This window comes from Myotis yumanensis, unplaced genomic scaffold, assembly GCF_028538775.1.
Source record: "Myotis yumanensis isolate MYYU_CA2020_CCGP unplaced genomic scaffold, mMyoYum1.0.hap1 SCAF_1, whole genome shotgun sequence".
Taxonomy (NCBI): domain Eukaryota; kingdom Metazoa; phylum Chordata; class Mammalia; order Chiroptera; family Vespertilionidae; genus Myotis; species Myotis yumanensis.
This window is the reverse complement of record NW_027223752.1, coordinates 99,723,872-99,738,866: the sequence shown is the minus strand read 5'-3', so window position 1 is coordinate 99,738,866 and position 14,995 is coordinate 99,723,872. Positions and strand designations below refer to the sequence as shown.

The following is a 14,995-nucleotide window of genomic DNA, read 5'->3' as shown; positions in this document are numbered from 1 at the left end:
AAGATTTAGACTTTATCCAAAGATGAACAGGGAACCATGAAAAGGGTTCAGGCAATAGTAATATGAGATACGAATTTTAAGAAATAACTCTGACTTTATTGTGAAAGAAGTATGACTAAGCAAGGAACCCAAGGCAAAAAGACCATTTAGGAAGCTACTGTGGTATTCCTGGAGAGGTGTTGATGGCCCTAACTAGGGAAAGTGGATGGATCTGGGAACTATTTTGGATGTGTTTAGGGTCCAAAGATGGGATATGTTCATTCTTATATTTGCTTGCCTCCCCCCCCCCTCCCGCCCCCAGCATAGAGTCCATGTTTCTTTTCTTTTCTTTAGTTTTCTTTTCTTTAGTTTTCTTTTCTTTTCTTTTCTCTTCTTTTTCTTTCTTTCTTTTTTTTTGTAATCCTCACCAGAGGACATGTTTTCCTTGAATTTTAGATAGAGATGAAAGGGGGGGGGAGGAGGGAGGGAGGGGGAGAAAGAGGGAGGGAGAGAGGGAGAGAGAGAGAGAGAGAGAGAGAGAGAGAGAGAGAGAGAGAGAGAGAGAAACATCAATGTATGAGAGACACAGCGGTTGGTTGCCTCCCTTATGCACCTTTATGCACCCCACCTGACCCGTGATGAAACTAGAAACCTGGGTATGTGTCCTGACCTAGAATCAAATCCAAGACCTTTTCGTGGACCAGACGATGTTCCAATGAACTGAGCAACATTGGCCAGGGCTCACGTTTTAGTATTTCAATTGTTCTCTAGCTAATATCTTAACCGCCTTTGCCTGTTGGCCTTTCTATCACATCTGCCTGGAAAAACTCTAGCCCCAAATGAATCCAATCGTTATTCTGACTTTCTCAGTACCAAGGCAACTGAGCACTAACGGAGAAAATCACAAAAGAGCAGAAATTAGTATCTCTATTCATGCTTATCAATCCCAAAAGTAGTACACTTTACTACTGTCCTCAAGAACAGTTTTATACTGTCTCCACCTTTCTCTACTCTGACTCACTTCCCCACACCCAAGCACCTCAGGTAATTCTTTGGGGGGGGGGGGGGGGGGGAGGCAGGATGATCTGGTCTCATATTTCACATTGAAGAAACGCCCTCAGAATCCCACCACTGAATCTGTAACTGCGTCTAGTTTTGAACCTGCCTTCTGGGTTAGGGCATAGTAGTTGAGTGAGTGCGGTAGGGAAGTATGGGCTTATGCGTAATGTTCTCAGGAGTAGGGGGTACGCTGAACAGGAATGGAATGCTGGATGGGGATTCAGATTCCCTCCCTCCCCCACCATAGTGGCAAAGTTAAAGGTGAATCAGAATAAAATAGTTTGGGAAACTGTCAGAGATAGACTAATGAAGAATCTCAAATATCTCTACATTGCTGAAACCTCCTATGAGCAATTTCTTTTCACTCATGTTCTATCCCTTTCACACAGGCTCTCCCCCCCCCCCCCCCCCCCCCCCGTTTTGTACTTTCTCCCTCAATGTTTCTTAATAAAAAGGGTGAGCTATTTGATTTTTCTGGCTCCTTCTTGCGTCCCTTGGTCTCAGTCCAAGCCACTTTCTATGAACCCAGATGCTAATTTTCCCTTCGTGTGTGACAATGTACACGTGTCTGTGCGGCCGTGCCTGCGGGTGCCAGCAGAGGGTTGCGGGTAAGCACTCCTGGCGGAGCCTGTAGGATACACAGAGGATCGAGTTCTGTGCCAGAAACCGGGAGCGCGGGAACGCTGGGCGCCACACGCCGCGCTCCCCCCAAACCCCGGGCGCCCCTCCGCCTCTAGGACCGCGCGTCCCGCCGGCCCGGGGCGTGGCCCCGAGGGGCCGCCCGCCAATCGGGCGCTGCGGCGCGGGGGCGTCGTCCGCGGGCGGGGCTCCCGCTTCCCGCCCCCCGCGAAGCGATCCCGGGCTCCGGGCGCCCCTGAGCCACACTGTCTGCTCCGGTGGCTGCTGCCCTCGTCCTCGGGGCAGGGCACCTGGCGGAGCATGGCCTCGGTCGCTGCGGCAGCGGCAAGACGGAGCCTCGGGCGGGCGCCTCCGCTCCTCCTCCGGCGCGGCTACCAGACCGAAAGGGGCGTCTACGGCTACCGGCCGAGGAAGACCGAGAGCCGGGAACCCCTGGGCGCCCGGGCGCGCCCGCCAGGTCCGATCCGGCTGGCCAAGGGCCTGGGGGATGGGGAGGCGGGGCCCTTCTTGCCGGGCCTGTGGCGGGGTGCTGTTGTGGGAGGGCGGGGGGCTTCGGGGGTCTGCAGTCTGTGCGCAGGCCGGGGAGGAGCCAGAAGAGGGGGCAGAGAGGGGAGGCGTGGGTGTTGTCAGCGTGGGGTCAACCCTGTGCAGCCTCGGGAGCTGGGGGACTTTGAGGTCAGGGTCTCAACCTGGGTCCCGCGCTCGGGTGATCTTCCCACCTCCCGAGTTCATGCGGGTCCGGGGCGCTCTTGTCTCCTCTATTCCTTGCTGGTAAACTGGTGGGAACTGAGCTCTGTGCGGAGGCGGTGCTGCGGGAAAAGGAAAGTTCTAAGATCTCCCAGCCCCTGGAGTTTACACAAGGATACATTTCAGGGCCACAACCACAGCATGGTATTTATCACCTGTTTATGTCCTCTAGCTAGCCTCGAAATTCAATTTCAGAGTTTAAAACGCTTTGCAGAATTTAGAACCATGTTACTGGAGTTTTAATGGATTAGAGGACAAACCTCTTTCTTCTGTTGCATGCTCGTGTGCAAGAGATTAATTTTGATTATTGCTCTTTGATTTATGCTCCAAAGTTATTGTATCTTTATTCCTCCTCACAGAGTAGAAGACGAACTCAGATCAATTATCAGAATAAAATCATTTGGTCTCTTTGATCCAGTCGTTAGATTAACAATGAAGATCCCCTTCATCATCTAAGCACCTGACCTTTGAATCTTACATCACACACTGGGATCTCACTATTTTGCTCTTGACCTCAGGGGACATTTGGGATAAACCTGATTTCTCTCTCTTGAATGCAGTGGGGTTTCTTTAGGGAGGGCATTTGCGAACTATGTCGTTAATCCGTTGAGGGTAAGACTGTAGGTATCTTATTTCACTTTGCAAAATGAGTGTCAAAAATTTTATATGTCGTTTCTCAACATAAGTGTGTGTGCAAATCACTTGGAATGATATTTAAAGTGCCAGTTTCCAGGCCTCCTTTCCTCCCTCTACCCCTGGGTTCCAATTCAGTGGTCTGAGATGAGATTCAGGAATATGTATTTTTATCAGGCACCCCAGGTAATTCTCTAACAGGAAATCCATGGTCATCCGTGGCCAAATATTGTTACAGTCAGTGAGAGATGTGTGAAATGGGTTTGACAGTCTCTTCTTCATATAAGATCATATTAGTGTGTGCTCAGTGCATAGTTATTGTGATCTCATTTGAGGTTTTTCCCTCACAATTGGTCTCTATTTGATTTCTTGAATTATTTTATAATAACTCTTTTTGTAGATCATTATCTCCTACTAGGCTGTGTGGGAGAAGGGGGAAGGAGAGTTGTATATATAACGTCCAGTAATATCTCATTGGCCAGAACTTGGTCACCTGTCTATATATATGCAAGGGAGATTGGAAAATACAGTCTTTATTCAGGGTGGCCATGTGCCAGCTAAAAATTATCTTGAGAAAAAGGAGGAAAATAGATAACGGAAAATAACTAGTAATCACCATACTTGATCCCTTTGGCCACTCAAGTATCCTAGACTTTTCTTTCCAAATGTAAAACGTGTTCATCTCTTTCCATTCAATTTCTGGATCCAGTTCAAAGTCCATTATCTCTGGAGAATGTGTGGTCCTCTTCATCTGGTCTGGCTGTGACTCCTCATGTGAGCTGTCACCCACCCCATATATACACCTATCTATAATAATAAAAGCCTAATAGGCTAATTAGACCAGACAGCCGAACGACCTTCTGGACATTATTCTGGACGTCCTTCCAGACGAAGCCGCGGCAGTGGGGGCTGAGGCAGAGTGGTTAGGGGTGATCAGGCAGGCCAGCAAGTGGTTATGGGCGATCAGGCAGGCAGACAAAGGCAGTTAGGGGCGATCAGGCAGGCAGGCAGGCAGGTGAGTGGTTAGGAGCCAGCGGTCCCGAATTGCTAGAGGGATGTCCGACTGCCTGTTAGACATCCCCTGAGGGGTCCCAGATTGTGAGTGCGTGCAGGCCAGGCTGAGGGACCCCCCTGCCCCCGTGCACAAATTTTGTGCACCGGGCCTCTAGTGATATATAAAGAAAACTTCCATCTGTAGAAAGAAAGAATGTGGAATCTATAGCAGCCACTGGTTCAAATCAGTTACCAATCCTATTGGGGAGGAATGATAAAAGCTCCTTGTTGTGGTTATGTAGTAATTTCACGAGTTTATTTGGCCATTCAACACTGCCCTCTGCCATTCCCTTGGATTTGCCTTATAGATTCTTTATCCAGTATTTCTGTGGCCATCTTTGACATGGCCATGCCCTCCTCAGGGCTGCACCCCTTTCACAGTCTATTTTGATAAGGTTAGGAGCTTGAGAGTTACTTTAGGGGGCCATCAGTTACAGGTTTTGTTTTTTCTGGCCAGAGTTGGGATTTCTTAGGCAGTACAGTTTTCTTATAAAATTCATAAGTCTGCAGTCTTTTTGCTTCTGGTCATTCTATGAGCAAATTGCCTAAAGATCTCTTCTAGCCCTGGCTGTGTGGCTCAGTGGGTTGGAGTACCTAAAAAGGTTGCAGTTTGATTCCTGGTCAGGGCACATACTTAGGTTGTGGGTTGAATCCCCAGTCCGGGCACATATGGGAGGCAACTGATCGCTCTTTTGCTTTCACATCTATGTTTGTTTTTTTTCTCTCTCCCTTCGCTCTCTAAAAATCAGTTTTAAAAAAACCATATCCTCAGGTGAGGATTAAGAAAAATGATCTCATCTAGACCTAATATTTATTTAGTGATTGATTTTAGAGAGAGAGAAGGAGGGAAGGGAGTGGGGGGAAGGGAGAGAAATACTGGTTTGTTGTTCCACTTATTTATACATTCATTGGTTGCTTCTTGTATGTGGCCTGACTGGAGATCTAACCTGCAACCTTGGCATAGGCCGCAGTGATGGCGAACCTTTTGAGCTCATTGTGTCAGCATTTTGAAAAACCCTAACTTAACTCTGGTGCCGTGTCACATATAGAAATTTTTTGATATTTGCAACCATAGTAAACAAAGACATATTTTTGATATTTATTTTATATATTTAAATGCCATTTAACAAAGAAAAATCAACCAAAAAAATGAGTTCGCGTGTCACCTCTGACACGCGTGTCATAGGTTCGCCATCACTGGCGTAGGGGACCATGCTCTAACCAACTGAGGTACCTGATGAGGGCCTCTAGACCCAATATTTAAGCCATAAAACTTCAGTCTGTCATTTATTGCTTCTGTGTTCTACACATTCGGCTCCCTAAATTTAATGATGCTTACCTGACACCAACCAAAATAATAGGCTTGAGTGGGAAGGCAACACTCTTTATGAGATCTTGAGGTCTCAGCTGGCTCCCCTTGTCTAACAGAGAATGCTTACTAGCATGTACTTGAAGAAGGGTTTTGTCTGTTCTACCTCCTATTAGCCAGCCTTTTCAAAACACGTTTTCTAAATACTTCTCATTTTCCCAACTTGCCAGGGTCTGCCTTATAGGTACCTCCATGCAGAGTGAATTTCCTGCCATCTCTTGTTGCTGATTAGCTAGCTCCAACTTGACCTCATCTTTCTCCCAGGGCTTTCCTGAAAGTAACAAACAGTGAGCACTCACTACTAAGCTACAGGATCTGTGGGCATGTAGTCTGCCTTTCAGGGTATTGTGGGTGACAGTTTTATCAAGTGTTTTGTCAGATAGCAAAACGATGTTCATCAGCTTTCTATTCTGAACTATGTGGGTCCTTGGCACCCACTGCCTGGCTGCTAAGCCAGTCATGCATTTTAACTTCTACTATGGCAGCAATCCACCTCGGGTACTGAGTTCTGTATTAGATAGGATGATTTCAGGGGCTGTACCAGAGGCCTGGGATAATAATGACAAGTGAAATAAGTAAAAATCTAAGCTGGTATGACAGCTTTGCTCTGCAGTTTCATAGGGGGTCAAGCTCCTTCTTTATTATTCCTCCCCCATCCTGTGGGTATTGCTTTCAGCTCTGGTCTGAGATAGCTCACCACTGTATCCATATATTGGCCAGTAGGAAGAAGGAAAGGGTGAAGGGAAGAGAACCAGGCAAGACCCAAAAGTAGTATATATCACTTCTATTAATTCTTATTGGCCAGAAGTCACATGGCCACACTGGCTGCATTGAAGACTAGGAATGTGTATCTCTATTTTGGTTGGTCATATACACTCAACTATCTATTACCATGAAAGAGAAGGGAAAATGGATGTTGAGAGTTATAGGAATCTCTCTTGCAGATGTAAAATTCTGGGACAAGCAATCCACCTTCAACTTTTTCACCTCATACTTCATATCAAATTTTGAGCACTATATATCTCAAAGCCTTGCTTTCTTTATATGTTCACTAACTAGGATCCTAGTCGAGACCATTAATTCTGGTCTGCTACAATAAAAAATAAGTTTAATTCAAGGGTTCTTAACCTGAGTTCATGAACCCCTATGAAAAGGTTCCAGAGGGTCTGTGAACTTTGCACAACTCTGGGAGTCTATCTGTTCTAGGCAAATGGCTCATAGCTTTTTAAAATATATATATACCTACTAGAGGCCCGGTGCACAAAAATTTGTGCACTGGGCGGGGGGGGGGGGGGGGGGGGGGTCCCTCAGCCCGGCCTGTGCCCTCTCGAAATCTGGGACCCCTCGGGGGATGACCACCTGCTGGCTTAAGCTGCAGTCAGACATCCTTAGCGCTGCTGAGGAGGCAGGAGAGGCTCCCACCACCACCGCTGTACTGACAGCCGTCAGCCTGGCTTGTGGCTGAGCAGAGCTCCCCCTGTGGGAGCGCACTGACCACCAGGGGGCAGCTCCTGCATTGAGCATCTGCCCCCTGGTGGTCAGTGTGTGTCATAGTGACCAGTCATTCCCAGTTGTTCTGCTGTTAAGGTCAATTTGCATATTGCCCTTTTATTATAAAGGAGTGCTTGGCCAGCCTGGGTGAGGGGCTGAGGGCCGTTTTCAGACTGGCCACAGCCCCTTCAGGGTGGAGGGGTCCTGCTGGGGTGCCTGGCCAGTCTGGGTGAGTGGCTGATGGCAGTTTGCAGGCTGGCCAAGCCCCCCAGCGAGGACCCTCACCCCATGAGGGTGTGGCCAGCCTGGGTGAGTGGCTGATGGCTGTTTGCAGGCTGGCCACAGCCCCTTCAAGGTGGGGGTTCCCGCTGGGGTGCCTGGCCAGTCTGGGTGAGGGGCTGATGGCTGTTTGCAGGCTGGCCACAACCCCCAGCTACCCAAGCTCCCAGTGGAGCTTGGCTGGAAGCAGGTATCTGGGATTTGTTTATCTTCTATAATTGAAACTTTGTTGCCTTTAGCGGAGGCCACAGCTGGCTCAGGGCTGGTGGGAATCTTGGCTTCCTCCATCACCCGGGCAACCAAACCTCCTACTTGCTCCAGCTCCGTGGCTTCCAGCCGCCATCTTGGTTGGGTTAATTTGCATATCACTGCTCTGATTGGCTGGTGGGTGTGGCTTGGGGCATAGCGAATGTGTGGTCAATTAGCATCTTTGTCTTTTATTAGTGTAGATATTTTTTATTGATTTCAGAGATGAAGGGAGAGAACAAGAGATAGAAACATCAATGGTGAGAGAGAATCATTGATTGGCTGCCCTTCCTGCACGCTCCACACTGTGGATTGAGCCCACAACCCAGGCATGTGCCCTGACCATGCACTTCCTGCTGCAAGATCCCTGTATCTGGACTTCCTGCTGCAAGATCCCTGACCTCCTAGTTCATATGTTGATGCTCCACCACTGAGCCATACCAGCCAGGCAAGAGCTCATAGCTTTTATTAAATTCTCAAAGAGATCCATAACTTCAAAAAGGTTAAACTGCTAGTCCCTCTGGTATTAAAATTTGTAGCCTAGTTCCCTTCCAGTCTTTCTAAAACATTGATTTCATTGAGTCATTTTCTTTTTTTAAAAAATATATTTTATTGATTTTTTACAGAGAGGAAGGGAGAGGGATAGGGAGTTAGAAACATCGATGAGAGAGAAACATCGATCAGCTGCCTCCTGTACACCTCCTACTGGGGATGTGCCCGCAACCAAGGTGCATGCCCTTGACTGGAATCGACCCTGGGACCCTTGAGTCCACAGGCCTACGCTATATCCACTGAGCCAAACCAGTTAGGGCTTGAGTCATAAAAAATATATTTTATTGATTTTTTACAGAGAGGAAAGGAGAGAGATAGAGAGCTAGAAACATCGATGGGAGAGAAACACCGATCAGTTGCCTCCTGCACACCCCCCACTGGGGATGTGCCCGAAACCAAGACACATGCCCTTGACCGGAATCAAACCTGGAACCCCTCAGTCCACAGGCCGACGCTCTATCCACTGAGCCAAACCGGTTTCGGCTTGAGTCATTTTCTTACTCAGGTCTCCAAAGGCTCTACTTTGCCTCTCAGAATAAAATCCAAATTCTTTAGCTTGATATTCAATGCCCTTCATGTGTCTTGACTCATCCTACCTTCCTTTTTTTTTTTACCGCCCTCCAACATAAATACCCTCACATTCCAGTCTTTACCCCAAATTCTTCTTCCTCGTTCTGTGCCTTTTCACTTATTATCCATTCTCCATGGCCCAGCTCCATTCCCACTTCCTCCATGATATCTTTCCAGACAACACCAGGCTATCCTGATCTGAATTCCCTCAATTCTCAGTATGGAGCCCTTTGGATTCCATTGAACTTTTTCTGATTGTGTATAAGACAGTAGGTTCTGCCTAGTAAAGACCTACTCTTATATTTTTTTCAGCTCTACACTTAACTGAATACTTATTAAATGATTCATTCTTATTAGTACATGGAAATAGGGTTCTGTATTTGTAATTTATTTGACATTTAGTACATTTGAATTTTGCATGTACAACCATAACCTCAAGTGTCAAGAAAGGAAGCACTTTATATATTGGGTAATCCACTATATTACTACTGCTATATTAGTAATAGTGTGTACTATTAATAAGTTATTAAAAAAGTAATAACTTTTTTTGCTGATGAAGTCAATTAAAACTTGTTGGGTTTTTCTTTAAATTCTGTGTGTGTGCTTATAATCAGTTCCATTAATTAAAACAGGAGGCTTATGAGGCCAAGGACATGGTTTGTTGGGCTCTAGTCTTTTCCATGTCACCTGCCATTTGTCCTAACAGTTGGCATGTTGGTTGAGAGGAATGACTGAGTTGGTGTGATGGATCATGTATAACTTTCAGTATTGGCAAAGTAAATTAAAGGACAAACCCTACTGAAAATGACTCTTAGCATCCTCCAACATCAAAGGAGATGTAAGAAGAGGGGGGAGGGGTAGTCAGACTTATGGTATCTCCCTTCTCCCTTTGCCCTTTGTCAACTGTCTTTCTTCATATGTTTATCTTGGCTGAAAATCATTGCCTTCATAGGATGACAACACCATTCACGAAGACTTCCATTGTATTAGGCTTAAAAGAGATACTGAATTTGCTTCTTGTAATCTTTTGGATGGCCGAGGTTTCACTAGTTAAAATTTGACCTGTGATGAGTGTTCTTTGTGGCTATTAGTAACAGCATGTACTTTAACCTCTGTAAACCTCAATTTCCAGGTAAACTTGAGTTTATTTATCAATAATCCCAATTTAAAATGGAGATGGATTTAGTAGTGGTGATTTACAGATATAAATTTCGCCATGGAGGATTTTGGTTATAAAACAAAAGGCAAAATTTAGTGAGCATCAAGAGATGGGAACCATAGGATTCCAAACAGTGTTTAGTGGTTACTGACCTTGACACTGAGCTTTAGTAGTTGAAGTGAGATGTAATAGGTGTGTTACATATTAGAAATAACAGGAGCCTTTACTGGAGTTATGGGGAAAATGGTTGAATAAAATTTTACTGCATTAGAGATTTTAAAAAATTTAAATAATTCTGGAGCACAAATGCAGACCAAAAAGGCTAATGACATTAGCTCTTGTACTAAAAAATAAAAGAAGTTTTAATGACTTTTAGTTTTCTCATTCTTTTGCTATAGTCTCTGGACTTCCTGCTTCAATTAAAAAATTCACTTATAGTTGATATAGAATATGATTATATTAGTTTCAAGTGTACAACATAGAATTTTTGTTATAGTATAACTAGAGGGCCAGTGCACGAAATTTGTGCACTCAGGAAGGGGGTCCCTCAGCCCAGCCTGTGCCCTCTCGCAGTCTGGAAGCCCTCTGGGGCCATCCTTAGCCGCTCGCCAGCTGTGAGCTTGGCTTCTGGCTGAGTGGCGCTCCCCCTGTGGGAGTGCACTGACCACCAGGGGGCAGCTCCTGCATTGAGCGCCTGCCCCCTGGTGGTCAGTGTGTGTCATAGCAACCAGTCGTTCCCCTGTCAGGCCGAAACTGGCTCTCCAGCATCCCCCGAGGGGTCCCGGATTGCAAGAGGGCACAGGCCAGGCTGAGAGACCCCACTGGTGCACGATCTGGGCCAGGGAGGGACACAGGAGGTGGGCCAGCCAGGGAGTGACTGCCGGAGGGCTCCAGGTCATGTCTGGCCTGTCTTGCTCAGTCCTGATCGGCTGGACCCCACCAGCAAGCTAACCTACCAGTTGGAGTGTCTGTCCCCTGGTGGTCAGTGCACATCATAGCGAGTGGTTGAGCAGCCTTAGCATATCATTAGCATATCAAGCTTTGATTGGTTGAACGGACAACTGGGCACTTAGCATATTAGGCTTTTATTATATAGGATGATTAAAACACTGGATTAAAGTCAAATTCCAGCTTTTCAATGACCTTTGTCACCTTTTGTAATTCACTTAACCTTTGCAGTTTACTCTTCTGCAAATAAGAACACCTACTTTCAAGTTGTTGCAAGGACTAGGTAAGATGATGTGTGTGAAAAATCCAGCACAATGTGCACCAAAAATTAGTACTCAGTAAATGGTCACTGTCATTTATTACCAATCTGTGACCCTTAGGTATCTAACTTGGAGATGATTTAAGAAAGGATTAGGGAAAAATGGAAAGGACCAGATCAAGGTTTCTATTTAAAATCTGGGTTTTTTATTTTTTTGCAAAAAAGAAATAGCTGGCAAAATTAATTTATTTTATAAAGATATGTTTGAGATGGGAAGGGAGGGTATGATATGAAATGAATTCAGTTGCACAGCCTAGGTCTATCTGAGTTTGTTGCACAGAATATAGTATTCTGGCGCAAAGTCTTGGCTTTTGATGTGGTTATCTCTGAAGTTCCTAAGTTGAAGCTGGAGGCAACCATCTAATTTTTTATAGGATTTTAAGAGACTCCAGTTATGAGTTTCTCTTTCTTGGAATCTTCAGTGTTTTTATAGGTATCTAACATTCTTATTTGCTTTAAACCTATGTTGCATTGAATGGAAATATGCTGTGGATATGATCTAGATTTTTTGGGTGGGAGGGGTGGTGAGGCTGTTTATGACCAGATGATGAAAGGGAATTGTAGTGACTTTTAGTTTAAGCACTAAGTTTAGTTGAGTTTATCTGTCAGTGTGCTTCATGCTGATTAATATGAATAATATTCTTCCTGATAATAAAAAACTATTCAGTGCCCCTACCATGTTTGCTTACAGCAGAGAATAAAATAATTGATGTAGATATCCTATCATAATTTCTTTTTTTTTACTTCCTGTATTAGCTAAGATTCTCTTGGTCACAAGCAACAGAAACTAACTCTGGCTATTTTAAGCAAAGAGGAGACTCTACTTGAAAGATACAAGGATATCTCCTAGAACTGAAGGATATGTGGAGTAACCAGAGGTAGCTCTGGGAATATTGGCAGAAGCTGTGTGTGGGCTCATAGAGCACAGCTGTTAGGTACTCAGCTCCAGTATCACCCATAATGTGTGTTGGGTGTCCTTCAGGCCATGCCACATTAGGAGTTAGTATATAGTTGTACTCAATGCTAAGATTTATTACAGTGAAGGAATAGGGATGCACAATTGGATCAGAATGGAAAAGACACAGGAAGAGTCTGGAGGAACCATTGTGCAGACTTTCTTATGCTTTCTCTCCCACAAGGGGTAGCAGAATGCACACCTCTTAAAGTGACAAAAACCTGCAGCATGTGTGGAATGTTTCTGCCCACTTAAGCCAATTAGAGCCTTAGAACCCAAGGTTTTTACTGGGGGATGTTCCTGTAAGCACCCTCTATACATGCCACAATTCCAGATTCCCACTAGAAAAGCAGGTATTCAGCATAAACCACATGGTTTGCACCATGTAGGCATGGTGAACCACCCTTATTAGTTAGAGACAGGTGAGGACATTCCTGAAAGCTAAGTTCCCAGACACCAGCCAGAGGCCCACCTTGCAAGCAGGCTTTTCTAAGGATAGCTGTCTCCAGGTAATTCTTTTTTTTCTTTTTCTTTTTTAAATTGATGAGAAATAGATAGATAGATAGATAGATAGAGGAACATTGATTTATTGTTCCACTTTCTGTGCATTCATTGGTTGATTCTTGTATGTGCCCTGACGGGATCGAACCGGCAACCTTGGCACATCAGGACGAAGCTCTATTCAACTGAGCAACCCAGCCAAGACTCTCTGGCTTCTTAGGGATTTAACTTAAATTCCTCTGGACTTTTGGGGATATCATGAGTTCTGAATTGTTTGGACAGTATTGTGCCTAACATAAAGGTATTCATTTTTCTGTTACAGTAACCCTTTGATTTATACAATAATAGGAAGTTATTTTAATGAAGAATATATGCATTCTATTGCTGTGTTCTCATCCTCTTAAGTATTCTATTTCTTTCATATTTTATATTCTTTAAATATCCTAATTTAATTATTTTTATTACATATTTTGTTGTTTTAAATATATTAACATTTTGTAACAAATACTTTCATTATTTGCTACAGAAGAAAAACAGCATTTGAAACTAGAAGTTTGTCAGTTAATTTTTTAGAAAGTCATTAATGCAAGGATTATCATAAAGATGTGAGATGCTTCAAGTTATTTTAACCTAAATATTTATATTTTTGTTTGCATTTATGCAAGCATTTAAAGAGAGCCCATGAAAGCAATATTAGTGCAGAATCTTTCTAGATGTTTATAATTTCTCTCCTAATATATATATATATTTTTTCCCCACAGCAATAGGCTTAGGAACAAACATAACTGATTTTTACCAGCATTTAGTCAATTGGTGAGGGCAGACGTGCAGGTGCGCTGGAGAGAAACCACCAATCAAAAGCTTTCAGAATGCAGTGGGCAGCAAGCATGTTCAGTGGATACAATGAAAAGAGTTCTATTGTTCATGTCCATTGTGGAAAACTTAGAAAATATGATAAACCAAAAAAAGTCAGAAATTTTGACTTAGGGTAAATTACTAAGATTTTGGTCTGTTTCATTTTATATATATATGAAATGTATGTGTAGATACATACATATACATATATATGAAGTATATATGTCCTAACGTGGTGCTATATAGACTATATAATGAAATAAATATGTTATACTAGAGGCCCAGTGCACAAAAATCGTGCACGGGGTGGGAAGGGTCCCTCAACTCGGCCTGCACCCTCTTGCAATCCAGGATCCTCTCGCAATCTGGGACCACTGGCTCCTAACTGCTCGCCTGCCTGCCTGCCTGATTGCCCCTAACCACTCTGCCTGCCTGCCTCATCACTCCTAACCCCTCTGCCTGCCTAATTGCCCCTAACTGCCTCTGCCTTGGTCCCCACCCAGTGGCTTCTTCTGGAAGGATGTCTGGGATGACATCCAGAAGGTCGTTTGGCTGTCCAGTCTAGCATATTACACTTTTATTATAGATACTATTAACACAAACAACATTTTAACAAAAAGTAGGCTCATGCTATATATATTATATTATTATCTTTTCTCATCTAAATAAATGGACACTTTCCCATTAAGCATTTTCCTACAACATGATTTTGTAATGACTTTTGGTAAATGGAGATTAGTTAACAACAGTACAGTATGTTCCTCAGAGGCTGGGGGTTTATAAAGAATTAGAGGATTAATGATAAGGAAATGTCAACGAGGAACCACGAGGCATTTACTCCACCTTCAATATTTGAGGAGTATAGTTATGGTTGATCAATAGTTTCACCTTCTACTGGTAGCCTCTGGGGAAAGCAGATTCCAGTTAGGACAAGAGTTTAAGGAATGTTCAGGGATGAGGTTAAGAACGTCCAGAGGATTGTTAATCATGAAACAGAATTCCAGAAGTCACATGGAAGGGCTTGTGGGTCAGAGAGGGAAGAATGTAGGATTGTGTGTGGTAGAAGAAACCAAGGCAATGAAATGAGGGTCTGAGAGAAAAATAAATTGCAGGAGGGTTGTAGGCTGTACCCAGAGGTGGGAGGAGACTAGGCCCTTCTCTCTGGCTCTACCAGATAGTAGATGCCACATGCTCTTTCTGATTTCTGTTGGTCACTTCATTAAATGCACACACACACACACACACACACACACGCACGCACGGTAGGGCAAAAGTAGGTTTATAGTTCTGAGTATGTGAAACATTTATTCTTATGCAAAACACAAAGTTTATTTTTGTATTTTACTTATTAATTATTCTATTATTTTCCATAGGAACAACTGTAAACCTACTTTTGTCCCACCCTGTATATAAATATATTTAAAGAACTTTTAATAATGGTTGTCTCATAAAGGCTACTCCTTCTTAAAAATACATTCTTCCCGTGGCTCTGTGGCATTGCAAGATTCCTCCTAACAACCTCAGTCACTTTTGGGCGGACTCTTCCTCTTTGCTCACCTCTAAAATATTGGTGCTCAATCATGTACCTAGGGTCATTTTCTCAGTCTTCTTTCTTTCTAGGTGATCTCCTCTACTTTCCAC

General features: G+C 44.1%; 1 protein-coding gene across 1 annotated transcript in view; it reads left to right on the top strand.

Moving 5' to 3' along the window:
- Nucleotides 1-1,909: 1,909 nt before the first annotated feature.
- The window catches only part of DHTKD1 (dehydrogenase E1 and transketolase domain containing 1), a 58,588-nt gene continuing 45,502 nt past the window's right edge, over nucleotides 1,910-14,995 (top strand). The window contains exon 1 of the mRNA XM_070428441.1: nucleotides 1,910-2,134. Within this exon, the coding sequence (XP_070284542.1) occupies nucleotides 1,978-2,134 (157 nt within the window). The 5' untranslated portion in view covers nucleotides 1,910-1,977. The remainder of the gene's footprint in view (nucleotides 2,135-14,995) is intronic.